General features: G+C 41.1%; 1 protein-coding gene across 2 annotated transcripts; it reads left to right on the top strand.

The window, feature by feature from the left end:
- Nucleotides 1-2,779: 2,779 nt before the first annotated feature.
- Nucleotides 2,780-9,915, top strand: LOC110680778 (activator of 90 kDa heat shock protein ATPase homolog 1-like). 2 transcript variants are annotated; one of them, XM_021856562.1, is made up of 4 exons: nt 2,780-2,960; nt 3,073-3,872; nt 3,943-4,078; nt 9,173-9,915. In XM_021856562.1, the coding sequence occupies exons 2-4, from the start codon at nt 3,109-3,111 to the stop codon at nt 9,305-9,307; spliced, it is 1,035 nt and encodes a 344-aa protein (XP_021712254.1). In that variant the 5' UTR covers nt 2,780-2,960; nt 3,073-3,108; the 3' UTR covers nt 9,308-9,915. The 2 variants fall into 2 exon arrangements, with proteins under 2 accessions (XP_021712254.1, XP_021712255.1); XM_021856563.1 differs by having other exon boundaries at nt 2,780-2,997.
- The last annotated feature ends 5,653 nt before the right edge of the window (nt 9,916-15,568 follow it).

Here is a 15,568-nt window from a genome sequence, read left to right as displayed (position 1 = left end):
CTTTAACGTGAACTTTTATTTAACCAGAGAAATATAAAGATTAAGGAAACGCACGTGTCGGTCGCACCTGAGACGAGACTCGCGAAGACGGTCTTCTTTTTCTGTGATTGCTGAGTTTTTTTCTTATTCCACTTTGTGTTTATACCAATTATGCGCAAGCCGTTCAATCCCTCACATGAGCCTCTTAGCAAAAAATGATTGAGTTTGCATCACATCGAATCATAAATATCCGTTTGAGTGAAATTTCATGCCAGCAAACGTAGCAGGCATTAGAAATAATTAATCTTCTGCTTAGATTTATCAGCAACTTTGGAAAAAACTGCTCCGCTGACTGAGGTTTTTAATAACAGTTAACTTTGAACACAATACTTTTCACTTTTTCAGCCATAAAAACGGTGGGCTGCATTTGACGTTTCGTGAGAGGGGAATCTGGGCTGCATATGACGTTGATATTTTTCCTCTTCGCGAGTCTCTCTCAGGGTCGCACTACGATGGCGGTTTGAATGACGCTGTTCGATCAGCTTCGGTCGATTGCACTGCGCGAGGGATCGGCAGCACACACAGGGTTCGGACGAGTGTGGCAACCAAAGTATATTGATGTGGTAAGGTGTGCATTGTTTCTCTCCACAGTTCTACGGCTGGGTGGTAGAATGGAATTGTCAGAGGAAATACCGTTTGATAAGAAGTTTGCTATCATTCTTCCACGCAAACATCCAACGACAGCTAATGTAATCCAGTTCTACCATGAGAAGTTCGGTCATGCAAACCGAGAGACTGTAACGAACGAGCTTCGCCAGAGATTCTGGATTCCGAATATCCGCACCGCAGTTCGCCAAGCAGTTAATGAGTGTGTTTGGTGCAAAGTGCATCGATGTCGTGCGCAAGCGCCCATGATGGCTCCTCTTCCAGTTTCACGAATGGCGGCGTACATCCGACCTTTCCATTCAGTAGGTATCGACTATCTGGGACCAATAGAAGTTACTGTCGGACGCAGGAAGGAGAAAAGGTGGGTTGCGGTGTTCACGTGCCTTGCTGTTCGAGCCGTACATCTTGAACTCGTTGCGAGCTTGTCGACTCAATCCTGCCTAATGGCCATTCGACGATTCAGCTGCCGACGAGGTGTGCCGAGTGAAATATTTTCAGACAACGCAACATGTTTCAAAGGGGCTAACAATGAAATGCAGAGAATTCACTGTGAATGCGCAGATGAATTGGTAAGTGCTACGACAGCGTGGCACTTCAATCCACCAGCTACGCCGCATATGGGCGGCATTTGGGAACGGATTGTGAGGTCCGTAAAGGAGTCAATGAAGGCGTTAGATGACGGGAGAACTTTGTCAGATGAAGTACTGTTCACAACCATTGCTGAAGCGGAAGATATGATTAACGCTCGTCCGTTAACATACATGCCACAAGAAGCGGCCTACGAAGAAGCAATCACTCCAAACCACTTCCTTCGCGGAACAGTGGTCAATGCCGATTTGATAGTAGACGGGACGGTGGATACGGCAGCATCTTTGCGGGATGCCTACAAGCGTTCTCAACAACTAGCAAACCAAATGTGGGAGCGATGGTTGAAGGAGTATTTGCCGACGATTAACAGACGTACCAAGTGGTTTGAAGAAAAGAAGCAGTTACAAGTGAACGATCTATAGTGTTTTTGGTGGACGGAAAAAATCGAAAGAACTGGAGCAGAGGAATCGTGGAAGAAGTGTTGCCTGGACCCGATGGACGAGTTAGACAGGCGATTATACGAACAGCTCATGGTGTATACAGGCGTGCGGTGGCAAACGTAGCGGTGTTGGAAATTTGAAGGTAAAACCAGAAGTTCCGAGGAACAACAGGATGTTACGGGCTGGGGCGTGTTAACACCGCGCGTTGCCAAGTGTAGCTGACCAATACCACAAAAAGCAGAAACGCGATTTGGGCATACCTTTCTGTTATTAGCGAATTGCATCGTTCGCCTTCTAAGGCTGAATGGGGAAGGAGAGATAGTAGTGATAAGAAAAGGATGGATTGAAGACTATTGTAAATAAGAGTAGGACAAACGGCCATTGGGAAATACCCGTAGAAGTTGGTTGCTCCGGCTAATTAAATTTAAAGCATATTTGGTAGTGAATTTCGTAAATTGAAGTAGTTTCGGACACAGTAATTGATGAGCTAGATGAAACAGGTATAGTTTATTAACATTGTTTCAATTCGTTGAAGGTTTCCAAATCGTTGTATCCAGTACCCAGTTCGCATCGACGGTATCCTAGAAGGGAAGAAAATTGAAGTAAATTACTCTGTGGTAGTCGTAAGTAAACTTATAGATAGAACTAAGGAAAATATTAAACATGAATTTGATGTATTAGGAGCGAAAGTAGGCGAAGAAGTTGGAAAGTTGGAAGTGAAGATAAGCTGTACGGAAGTGGTCTAGGGCGTAAAGGAGAAACCAAATATTGTAAGTAAGATTGGAAAAGAGTTTGGTGAAATAACTAATAAAATTATACTTTTAGTTTGAGCTGCCACTAAATAAAGGTGTTTGCTACAAGGAATTGGTTCTAATCCGAACAACTATAATAGAAATGGGTACGAGAATACCCATTAATGAATACTTGAGAGTTGCGTGCACCTTGTTTTTTGCCAGCTTTTAAAACAACTGGACCACTGTGCGCATCTAACTTTCAGTGGGGCAAAAACTGTCAACCACTGTTTTCGTCTTCTTCGTTTTCTGCTGTTTTGACGTTTCTTTTCTTTCGTTTCGTCCGCGTGACTGACAGCTCGAGAATCGATTTCCCGAACGTTGCCGAACAGTCTAGAATCATTCCTTGTCGAGGACAGCGGTGTTTTTCTTCCCTTCGTTCGATCGTCACAAAGTGCAGTCATTTTTTGAAGAAAAATCCATTGAGCAAATATCGTCATTTAAAATACGTTACAAAACCAAAAAGTGAACACATTCGGGTGCAGTTCTGAAAAAGGTACAGTAGAAATAGAGATTTAATTGGATTTCTTGCAGTAAGTAGCAAAAAAGAGCCTCAGCCTGCGACGAAGACTAACCTCAAAAATTGATACACTTTTTTTTCTGGAAAGTTGCGTCTGGTGAGTGTTTGAATTCCTCTCGAAAAAATGGCCAAATGGGGTGAAGGAGACCCTCGCTGGATCGTGGAGGAGCGACCCGATGCCACAAATGTAAACAACTGGCACTGGACGGAGAAAAACGCCACCCCATGGTCCAAGGATAAGCTGAAAGCTCTGCTGCAGGATTTTGTCATCAGTGGCTCCGGACAGGAGTGCAAAATTGTAGAAATTGAAAAAATGGATGGCGAAGCCACTGCCAACAATCGGAAAGGGAAGCTCATATTCTTTTACGAGTGGAACATTGTCCTCAAATGGAAGGGAACGGTGGACAACGAAGACGTAACCGGAAAGGTGTCCATTCCGAATCTTTCGGAGGAAAACGACGTAGACGAAGTGGAACTGACCGTTTCCGTGGACGAATCGAACAATGCCTCGGAGAAGCTGAAAGTGTTCATGTACAATGTCGGGCGTGACAAATTGCGAAAACAGCTCGACACGTACATCAAAGAGCTGAAGAAGGACTTTGCCAAAGGACTGATCCTGCCAAAGAAGGGCACAGAACAGGACGAGGTCAAGGTAAAGCCAGACAAGGAAACCGTTTACGCCAGTGGTTTCAACAAGCAAAAAATTGAACTGCAAACTGTGATTAGCGAACCGAAGAACGTTGGCTGCAAGCTGGATGTGAAAACGCTGGAAACCTTTGAGCGGTTTCAGTGCCAGGCCAATGAGCTGTACGAGGCCCTCACCCGGACGGACATGGTGACCGCTTTCACGCGAGGGCACGTCAAGCTCGATCTGTTCAAGGGCGGAGAGTAAGTTTTGATGCGCGATGATCCTAAAGGCAATGAATTGTTTCAAATTGATTTACTGTTTTATTTTCAGATTCGTACTGTTCGGAGGAAACGTATGCGGAAAGTATGACGAAATTATTCCAAACAAGAAGATTACTCAAACGTGGCGGTTGAAGCAGTGGCCTGCCGGACATTACTCTAACGTTGTGATGGAGTTGGTTCAAAAGGTAAGTCGATCAAAGGGATGCTGTTTGGGATTGGAGATAGCAGTCGGATAGTTGAACGTTCTAACAGGCTTGGGTGTCGGCCAAGACGCATCACGCGAAGCGAAAATCCTTTGTAGTTTTCATTATTAATAATTTTTATTCGTTCCCATACAATTTTCACTTCGCGTTTTGCGTTTACCCTGGCCGCGCTCTTACTATTTGATTATTATTATGATTTTAGTGTGATGCCTAACTGTGACTTGACCCGAATATTCAAGCTAACTAATGTTGCATGTATAATTTGAATCAAGCATGGCGTCTACTACAGGTCGGACTCGATTATCCAAGATTCGATTATCCGGAGTATTGGGTGCAGAGCTACTTGGGCACTTCCATGATTCAGTTTGGCATGGGGGGTTTTTCACGGCCGAATTGTCTGAAGTTTTGCAATAAGAAACGCTATAGTGCGACGCATATTGTGGCCAAATTTGAGCGCTGTAGCCTTCAAAACACCCCACTGCCGAAGTGAATCAAAAGTGTTAAGAATAGGATCCGGCTCCCTATTTTTTAATATTCTTGTTTTTCAGTATTTTTGCATACATTTGAGATAATTTAGTATTGCAACACATGTGATGGAGCGCATGAGTCCGCATTGAGACACATCTCAAGAAAAATGAGTCGCACCAAAAAAGGTCTCACAATGTACAGCGCACCCGTGCGCTAGCAAGCAATGAGCCTCCTACATCTAAGGCTACAGCACGTGCACAGTAACTCTACATTTATGTGCTCCTGAGAAATATGCAACTCTATAGTAAACTATTGACGTTGGATAACGTCCTTCGGCAACATATGGGGGTACAATTTCAAAAAACGAAAAATTGAGCATGTAACGAAAAGTGGTCAGGTTTTGACCGCTAATAACTCAGCCATTTATCGATAGATTTTCAATATTTATACATCAATCGATCGGAAATTTATCTACGCGTCGATTCAAATGGAGGACACTATTGATTATTGGCAACAAACTATTGAAAAATCGTAAAATGATGACTCCTTTCTTATCTAACCAATCACGTTCAAGCACATTTTTGGGTTCCGCTTCCCCCTATAAAAGCGCACCGGTCCTGCTTCTTCCCTCAGTCTTCTTTTTGCGGTCGGACTGTTCACACGGTCGGGCGAGTCATTTTCGCTTTGCGTTTGCTCCTGCCGTCACAGTTCAATTTGTGTCGTCGGAAGAGGAAGACGCAAGATTGATTTGCGGCGGCGATGACGATGGCTTGGGCGCTTGTCCGAGCGGCGAACTACTGTCGCTCGGAAAAGCGTCCAACCCGTCGTCATCGCCGCCGCAAATTTATCCGCTCTTGCAGATTTCGACTTTGAATTCAGCATCGGTGGTCAAGAAGCAAGCCCACTAGGAACGAAATACCACAGGCCCTCTGAGTTGCTGATCCGAGGAGCTGCTTCTAATTGAGAGTCGGACTTGTGAAATCGCTCAAGATTTTAAGAGTGAGCATCGTTTGCAAATTTCAACTTATGCCCGGTAATCAACAACCCGTTTCTCTTGTGCGCCATCCACGTCACGTCATTTAGCTGGTTCGTCGTATAGGCAAATCGGCGCTTTTCAGGGCCATCAAATGTGTTGAAAAGAGTTGAAAGAATAATATTTTCGACCTTATTACATCTTATATTTCTCAATCAATCTCACAGCTTCATACACAATTTAATTTGTCATGAATAATTGATGGCACGACAATTTGATACTGTATTCACGGACGCTGCTGCAGTGCCGTCACAACATTTCACAACGATTGTAAAACAGAGTGGCATTTCTAACAGCTTCTTAGACTTGCCATATTTTATGAGAACATATGAAACAAAATTGCGACATATTTAGAATGCTTCTGAAAAGAAATTCTCATTGAACAATTCTCATCATTTTGGCACCCATGGATCAGAAATTTTCCTTCATACAAAAGAAAACTATTGATTATCAATAGCGAACCATTGACCAACTATTGATTTTCATGAATAAACTTGAAAAATCGATAAATATCAAGGCATGTCTTATTTTCCATAGAAAAGCACATTTTTCTTGTGTATTCCTAGCACAGACATCATTGCTCGATATCTTAGCCACTTTCGTCATGCAAAGAGAAACGCCCCTTTCGGTCTTCTTCTTACTTAAGAGTTATTCTATCGTGTTCAGTCGAAGCCAACCAAGCTTCAATGAGCCCCGCGTACATCAGTCAATCGTCGACCAGTAATTGGAGAAGGACTCCTATCGGAATAAATTTTACACATTCGTCGCTGCCGCTGCTTCTGCTCTTGTTTATTCCCAACCCAAGCTAAATGCTGCGGGTTCCGTGAAATCGCTCATCATGGCCATGGGCATCCAGCTAGACCATCAAATTCGTGGAGAACTCGTCTAGAAACCTTGAAAATTGCCGTCGGAGGAGTGAGCAAACCAACGAAAACAACGAAGCACAAAATTACAGACCGCATTTCGATCGTCTTCGGTAATCTTTTGGTGTGTTTCTGTCTAACAATGGATTGACAACCCAGTTCGATCGACTGTGACTAGCCCCAACCGTCCTTTTCAGGACGACCATTTCATTTTGAAAGAGTTGTGAGAATTTTCCACCGTGAAGAGCGACATTACTGGTGATTGGATGTGATTGATTCAGATTTTGGTCAGTAATTTGCATGCAATCATTTATCACGGCTAAATAATGCTTCTCGAGGATCACAGTGTCAAGAAATAAAATTCCCATTGTGCGCGCGCGGTCAGGTAAATCGCGAACGGCACTTGAATTAAGAATCCATCACGGTTTGCCTCGCAATTAGTGATGATTGAATGATGCCGTTGTCGTCGTCGCATGCTAGAGCGATCAGTATCAATTTGGCGAACAAAGAGCTAAAACTTATCAGCAACAGCTTTGTTGACGTTTTGATTTGGTAAGAAATGGTCGATCGAAACGAAATACACACACAGAGAAGACTGCAAAAATGCTACCGCCGCCCGACCCGAGCGACGGGAACCTAGATAAAACTTTGTTTGCCATTTATCTCCGTTGAAAACTTATCATTCGAAATTACAATCGATAACTAAATATTAATTTTTCAATTGTGGCCCTGTAAAGGGTTGTTGTTTGAAATTGTGCTTCAATGCAATTTAAGCGCCTTCGCCACGGATACGACGAGCCAGCTGGATGTACTTCGGTGACGGTCGTGCTCTGAAATCACAGATCGGTCTTAAGCTGACACGGGAGACCGTGTTATATAAGCCATTTTATGAGACGTTTCGAATCATATGGTTTCCTTTTGTTTACCAGATTTGAAAGTTTCAGGCGGGCCGATTTATTTACGTTTCTTCTAGCGCTACATTTGAAAGGAGCATATTCATCAATGGCGCTGGTGGCAATGAAACAAAGTTTTTGATTTTCGCATGTAAAATTTAAATCAGTGGGCAGGGAAGATATTTTTCATCTACGTTACCTGTAATTCATGTAAACCGGGTAGAAACAGGTAGAAACATGCGCTGAAAGAGACGGGGACGTCATCGCCAACAAAAATGTGACCAGCGCCATTCAGATATCATGCTAGTTTTTTGGACAACAACAATGAGCGGCCCGCCAGAAAACGTCACTAGAACATCTCGTAAAATGGCTTATTCCCTATCTTTTGTCTCACTCTAACAATTATCATCAAAACTTTGCAGACAAATCTCTAGTTTTAGTGAACCGATTAAACTGAAAATTTAATGGGTTGTGCACTACATATATATAATGCTAGTGATACATTTCTCGCATCGATATATTGAGTGGTACTTGAGATTAACTTTTCAAATGGAGAGGGTGATTAAACCCGTGGCCTTAATCAAGAAGTCCTGATCGATTTCACCGCCAGCAACAACGATTGCTGTGGCGCACAAGATTCGCAAACTCTGCACCTGTTATGATGTGGAGCTGGGCTTGTCAAATGATTATGGTGATATTTGCGCTGCCGAGATCACTATAATGAATTGTCGGGCACTACTGGTTTGCTTCTACATTTCTCCGGATACCACAATGAAGCAGAAGAAGTTCTTTATGGCGCGGTGTTGAAGTGTTAACCGAACCAACCAAATAATAACACACAATGTCCATAATATATCAGAATTGACATGCAACAAATAGTTTGAAAATTGATTAGATTTTTGTCAGTACCTAGAAATCTTTCATATGTTCGTGACGGTCCTAAATCAGGAAATAGAAGAAGCTAACGTTATCCAACGTCAACTTGGCGGTCGTATCTCGGAAACAACCTCTTACTTTTTTGAGTGTAATATTTACATAGGATTGCATAAAAATTAAAAATTGTATCGTTTTCTAAAAACTATTATGGATCAAATTGTGACATATTACGGATCAGTGCGCAAAATCAAGAGATTTTCAACTAAATGCAACTGTATTGCATAATTTGGCGAAAGTTAACAATGCGTCACATATTACTGTAAAAAATAGTAGTGTTAGAGCTAGAAACAAGGGTAAAATCCCTTTTTTTTTGATACTGCATTGTAGTAACTGATACATGAACTGTTTTCACTCCACACCAAGTTTTCCACCCATTTTTGTCTGATAAAAAATAAAAATTTACAAACCTTGATGTTTTATAAGTTTTATCCTTAATGCTATTGTCTGAAAATGTCGAATCCAATGCTTAAAATGTGCAGAAATCTACAATCTTTGGAAGTGATCCATAACCGTGGTAAACAATCATTCCCTGGCCCATATTATGGATTACTAGTTAGAAGTGCTAATATTCGGTATTTAGAATCAACAATCAAGAAAAATGTTTTCTGAGTCATCGATAGGTGTGTGGTGTACGCACGGGCCTATCAATCGTAAGGTTTTACCCTGCCCTTCGGTCAGAAAGGGGTATGGGCGATCACATAATGCAAGTCACAATTCTTCAAACAAATCAAGCATTTAAGATGGCTAATATATCGACTTTCGACGTGTTTGTGACTTGTCAAAATTAATGCAGAAGTTCAATCCTTTAAAACCTCATGAGTCCTTAACACCCCATTTTACGGTACTTTGAAAAATCATTTGAATTTTTTTTCTTTCGTTCCAGGAGGACCACACCGAGCTCAAACTCACCCAAACACTCATCCCATCGGCCGAGTTCGAGGCTACGAGGGCCAACTGGAACCGTTACTACTGGGACAGTATTCGATCCGCCTTCGGATTCGGAAGTTTTCTGTACTAACACCGAGTGCCGCCCGAAGTGCGCGTTGGCAGGCTGAGTGTGAGCTGAGCAAAAAACGAATGTCGGTGATCGAGTGAGTGAAGGCCATTCACGCGGATTAACAATACACAATTGTTTTACACTAAACAAAGCATCAAAGTTAGGTCTACCAGCTTGTTCTGGACCGTTGGAAAATAGAGAGTTTCATAATTGGGAAAAAAAGATTGCTGTTCTTTGGAATGATTCTAAACGCGTTGGCGCTTCGAGGTTAGGATGGTTGTTCTATTATCATGGTTTGACTTTCCCAGCTTTTTCAATTTCGGTACTTCAGCACGAATTGGCACAACACGAACTTGATTAGTAGATTATTTTCCGTTTATTGTATAGTATACGTTAATTTATGACATGGTAGCGAAGCAGTAAATACTACTTTTGGCCAGGAAAGTAATGCTTAGAGTTTTTTTTTGTCTTGCTGGTACAAAAGGTTGCGATACTAATTCAGCGTTATTGCGTTTTATTAGTAAAGTGAGACATTTAAATTCTTAGAATAATAACCAAACCTTAAGCGCTACTGTATTGCCGCTTCCTTGCAAAAAGAAAGTGAGATAAAAATATTCGAAAACCAGAAACTATTGTTCTTTAGATAACAAAGAAATCTCCCTAGTCACAAAAAAACATCCGAAACGGGAATTACAAGTACTAACAAATAACGTGCAGATAAGCTTGTACGTTTGGCCGAACTAGGTATTCCTTCTTCATTCTTTCTTTCCCACAATTTTGATCGACTATTTCTTTAGGATAATTGTGTTTATTCTGCGCGGCTGTGAGTCGAGACTAGTGGCTCTCACCAGGAGTGAGGTGAGACGACTAATGTTAATTTTTGCTTCGCTGACCCTGACACCTTCTCCCCTTCTCAAAGCTAACTCCTGCGTACGCTTATGATATGAATAAATGGTCCAAAATGCCTCAATAATGATTTGTACCGTTTTCGCGTAATAAGATTGACATTTTAATTGGGTTTATTCTACGACTGGCGTGAGGTGACAATTGTCGGTCTCGTATAGCGAGGTGACAATTCTCGACTCGAGTGAAGTGACTCTCCATTTGATTTGCACGGCGAGTCACTTCACTCGGGTCGAGAATTGTCACCTCGCTATACGACACCGACAATTGTCACCTCACGCCAGTCGTAGAATAAACCCAAGTATTTATGCAATACCGTGACATGCTCTATTACCGTGAGGTTAAAAAAAACTCAAGTTTCAATCGATCAGATAAAAATAACGTATGATTATTTTCAAGTCTTTCATGTTTTATATTGTAGACCGTTTTATATACTTTGCATAAAAAATATGATTTGAACCATTTTGAAAATTTTAACCATAGTTACAGTTGATGTTATTAAACATACCAGTGTTCCAAATACCGTTCATCTGACCCCTACTGCTGGGTCACATTTTGAAACATCTCTCAATTAAACAAACGAAGCACATCAAAAATAAAACTTTTGTATCAAACAACGTATTAAGGTTTGCATGATTGATTCGGGAAATAACATACACTGAGAAAAATCTACACGTCAAGGTCGTGTGTTTTACTTATAGATTTGCGCAATGAGGAAAACCACATGATTTGAGTGTGGTAGCCATATGGATTTCATCATTGATTTCACGGTATAATAACATGTGTATCAACATTAGGTTGTCATGTGAAACAAACATGAATTTCCAAATATTAAATCATGAAAACCAACTGATTTGCTTATTGAATTCGAATGTAGTAGCTTTAGATAGTCATGTGTGATAAAACATAAATGTCATGGGACTGAAAGAAGAAATTTGGTAGAAGAACTTTTGCTCCCCAAAATATGGATCCGAGGCTCCTCTACTTGTCGCAAGCTCTCTTGATTTTTTTTCAAACCCGTGAGCCAGCAATAAGCGGGGCGCCGCAAATCCATAATTTGGGAAGCCAGGGATAAGCATATTTCATTTTTTTCGAAACTGAAAGCCAGGAAAATCTGTTAGTGGAATTCGATTTTTCTACTAAACTATACATTATAATCAATGTTTTCTTATAGAAAGTTAGAATTCTCGTACATCGGTCAACTTCACTAATAAAAGAAAAATCGAATCCACAAATTTTCATCTAACACTTTCAGCTTCAAAATTTACTTCTTCTCTTTGGAAGCATGATGATGACTGTCGTTCGACATGAAGTCCAACCGCAATTCAGTTCACTATGCATCCCATGTTGTTCACAAACAATTTAGAAGCTTTGAACATGGAAATCGATAGCATAGCTCATGGATTTCATCATAACAATCTCATTGCGCATATCAATGAATCGACCAACATGAACATGATGATTATGACACAAGATAACCATAAGCAAAACACACTGAATTCGTGTTGGAGTGATGATCTATGCGTCACAGGAACAAAGGAATTTAATGTGTAACACACACGAAGTTTGCAAGAAAATCATAGCAAATCGATATGGACGTTCATGAATCGATCCATAATTTTAAACAAACAGATCGAGCGTGTGGATTTTTATCAGTGTACCCACATTTGCGTGCAATCGTTCGCCTGAAGAGTCGACAAATGTGAGAAACCATGCGCCTCCATCGGTTGATTCGCTAAGAAAAGCATGTTATGTTGAAGCAAACATTTTATGACCAAATGCTCCAGTAATGTAATACGAAAACTGGCAATGCTTGCTTATTCAATCATCAGAAATGGAAAATAGTTCGTATCAACATGAGACAAGCTTATCAAAGTCAAAGATCCCAAGGTATTTCTCTTCCTGCTACCTATAGGTATAAGCATAAAGGTAAAACGGGAGACCCATGGGTTTATTCTACGACTGGCGTGAGGTGACAATTGTCGGTGTCGTATAGCGAGGTGACAATTCTCGACTCGAGTGAAGTGACTCGCCGTGTAAATCAAATGGAGAGTCACTCCACTCGAGTCGAGAATTGTCACCTTGCTATACGAGAACGACAATTGTCACCTCACGCCAGTCGTAGAATAAACCTGCCAATCTCGAGTTTTAGTGAACCGATGAAGCTGAAAATTTATTGGGTTGTGCACTACATATATAGAATCATAGTGATACATTTTTGCATCGATATATGGAGTGGTTCTTGCGATTTGCTTCTTGAAATGGATAGGGTGATTATGGGCCCTATTTTATAAGTTGAGTTGATCAAAATGACTCGACTGGAGTCACTTGGGTTGATTCTACGACTGGCGTGAAGTGACAATTGTCGGTGTCGTATAGCGAGGTGACAATTCTCGACTCGAGTGAAGTGACTCTCCATTTAATTTACACGGCGAGTCACTTCACTCGAGTCGAGAATTGTCACCTCGCTATACGACACCGACAATTGTCACCTCACGTCAGTCGTAGAATAAACCCAACTGTCGACCAAAACTACCGCTCGACATGGCTCTGTCACCCGAGTTTTTCGACAGTTGTCACTCTATGTGACTGGATTATTATGGCAGTCGACGGGTGACATCTGAAATATGCATGCTTACTTTGATCGACAGTGATTACAGGCGAGTCACATGAATCTGATGACGTCCCGTTCGGCCTTTCAAACATCTCTCACAAAGTTAACGCGTGTTAGCGCGAGGTTAAGGACTCATGCTCAAATTATGACCCCCAGGACATGGAAAGTGGGGCAAACTTTATAGAGGTCCCCAAGCAAACTGCCACGAACACCAACGCACAATCAATCTTACACAAGTCGATTTCCTCAGAATGAAAACGTATCGATGTTTGTTTGACGTCACTGAGCTTTCGGTAAACGGCAGGCCAACAAGGAAGTGGTTGTTTTGCAGCAATTCTGTTTATATTTGGATTCTCACAGCAAACAAAAGCAATGTTGTGACAGTTCTCACAGCAAACAAAGAAAATTTTGTCAACATTGCACTACTACGCAGGCAACTGGATTGGTCTATACAATTTTCGGATTACATAATTTGTGTATCATCCCTAAGTTGAAAGATTTTCTGACGCTTTCTTTGTTCAAGTAATAAACGTGGATGAATGAAAACGTTTATGCATGTCTTTCAAAAGTATAGCATAAAATTGGTACATTTCTATTGAGGAGTTCCTCAACTAAGTTTATTTAATTTTACAGAAAACCACTTTTCCGCCAACAGTCCGCGTCGGTATGAACTGCAAACATTTCATTACCAACTTATCTAATAAGTCAGACGATCCCAGACGGTCTTCTTTCCACGTTTTCCGTCTGCTTGAAGTGCTCGCATCCGCAAACCAAATCCCAACTCATCGCCCAAACTCATCTATCTTGGGGTATACTCGAGTGTTATAGATGTGTAGACAGACACTCAAGATCCCATCCTGCGGGTAATGTGGACGGAATGCACCCAACCCACCCCGTCATCATCACTAGGGCACTTTCTCTCTCTATCTCTGAAGATTTCCTTTCCGTTTGCTTTAACGATGTAATAAGTAAAGATTTCCTTCTCACCTGGCAAAAGGCGGTATGGTATGTCAATCTGCCCCCCACACCAAAGCCCAATCCACGCCCGAGCAAACTGTGCAGTTAGGGTGGCCCATCATGATCAACTGCACAAATCTTAAGTTACACCCTCCAAATTTGTTTATTTGGACCATCAGAAGTTACTGTGCAATTTTGAACGAAACGTATAAAGGCTAATTGGGGAGTCTAAACTGGATTAAAAATGGTACCGTAAAATGGGGCAAATGATTCTTATTGCAATTTTAAATCGATTCAGGTGAAGATGAATCGAAGCCAGAGATCAAATTTTCAAGAGCACGGATCTGGAGAACCAAACATCCGTTTAAGCTGAAAACTTAATCGATTGGTCACCACCAGCTAGTGACCAATCGATTAAGTTTTCAGCTTAAAAACGGATGTTTGGTTCTCCAGATCCGTGCTCTTGAAAATTTGATCTCTGGCTTCAATTCATCTTCACCTTAAAACCGTTGATGATCTTGTTTAGACCCATCCCCCTCTAATAATTTATGGATTTCACTTAAAATTTAGCAGTAGCTTTCGGGGGTTCATATGAACACATCTGAGGGTGTAACTTTATATGTTTACTGCTTGATTTTTTTCCATTTAAAAATGGGCCACCTTAGTGTGCAGTGCAGACCCGCAAGACGCTCATCGCTCTTCAGGATCCTCTTTCGCACGATTTGGTGTGTTTCTCTCCCGTAGCTTTAATGTATTTAGCAGTGCTTACCCAGCATCACCTGGCGCAGAAAAGTTTATATAAAGATATAGAACATGGACATCTGGCTGCATCAAGCGTGTCACCCGGTTATACGAAGGGATAAGATGGGTTGAAGATGAAACGGCAAGCGACCTCGTTGTGATGCATAATTTTTGAATAAAGTCCTTTTTGCACCCCCACCGATTCCTCAGCACCCCCACTTTCTTTCCATACCAGTTTGTTTTTCTCGAGCTGGTGTTTCGCCATCATCTTTCTTACTATGATCATCATCGCGTGGGTGGAAATGGGGAAGGAAAACCACCTCATGCCTCATTGCCAGCAAAACCTGTCGCTTGGAGGTGAGTTAGTTTTAAATGAAATAAACAAGTTTCTCTTTGCTACACAACATGTTTGTTATATTCATGGGGTGTATTGTTTCCTTTTTGATGATACAGTGTTTATGATGTTTGAACAGAATGCGTAGGTAATTGCTGTCCTTATTTAAGGGGATATTGGACATACAACCGTAAAATTGAAATTTCGACCGTCAGGATGTTTATCTGGTAAAATTGGTACAACCTTAGAATTTTTCTTTTTGTTAGGAAAATATGAAAATTGAAAACATTTGTTAAATATATCAACTAAGAATGATAAGCTACTTTCTGGAAGTTTCTTGATGAGGATGTAGAAAATTCCATCAACGCCAGGAGCTTTCATATTTTTGATTTTTTTTAATAATAGTTCCGACTTCCAAATCAGTCTCCCAGTAATTTTTGCAAACGTTCTCTTGATTGAGAATGTTTTCAAAGTCCAGAGTAACTTGATTTTCTATTGGACTAGTAGGTCCTACATTAAAATTGTGCGCGCTTTCAAACTGCATAGCAAGTCTGTGAGCTTTTTCGCAATTAGTTAGTAATTATTAGTTTTTCTCTTTCAAGCCGGTATTGGCTTCTGAGTTTTTTTTTTTCAAAATTTTAGATAATTTCCAAAAGGGCTTAGAGCCAGGGTCCGATTGAGAAATTTTATTTTCAATTTTGTTTTCTTCATTGTGAAAATCATTTTTGCAGAT

Source organism: Aedes aegypti, unplaced genomic scaffold (genome assembly GCF_002204515.2).
Source record: "Aedes aegypti strain LVP_AGWG unplaced genomic scaffold, AaegL5.0 Primary Assembly AGWG_AaegL5_hic_scaff_1824_PBJ_arrow, whole genome shotgun sequence".
NCBI classification, from domain to species: Eukaryota; Metazoa; Arthropoda; class Insecta; order Diptera; family Culicidae; genus Aedes; species Aedes aegypti.
The sequence above is the reverse complement of the archived record's forward strand: the minus strand, read 5'-3'. Positions and strand labels throughout refer to the sequence as shown.

Bases quoted from the DNA above. Each gene is read 5' to 3' on its own strand.
- LOC110680778 (XM_021856562.1), top strand. From the start codon at position 3,109: ATGGCCAAATGGGGTGAAGGAGACCCTCGCTGGATCGTGGAGGAGCGA. The intron at 3,873-3,942 runs GTAAGTTTTGAT...TTTTATTTTCAG, and splicing joins GATCTGTTCAAGGGCGGAGA to ATTCGTACTGTTCGGAGGAA. The intron at 4,079-9,172 runs GTAAGTCGATCA...CTTTCGTTCCAG, and splicing joins TGATGGAGTTGGTTCAAAAG to GAGGACCACACCGAGCTCAA.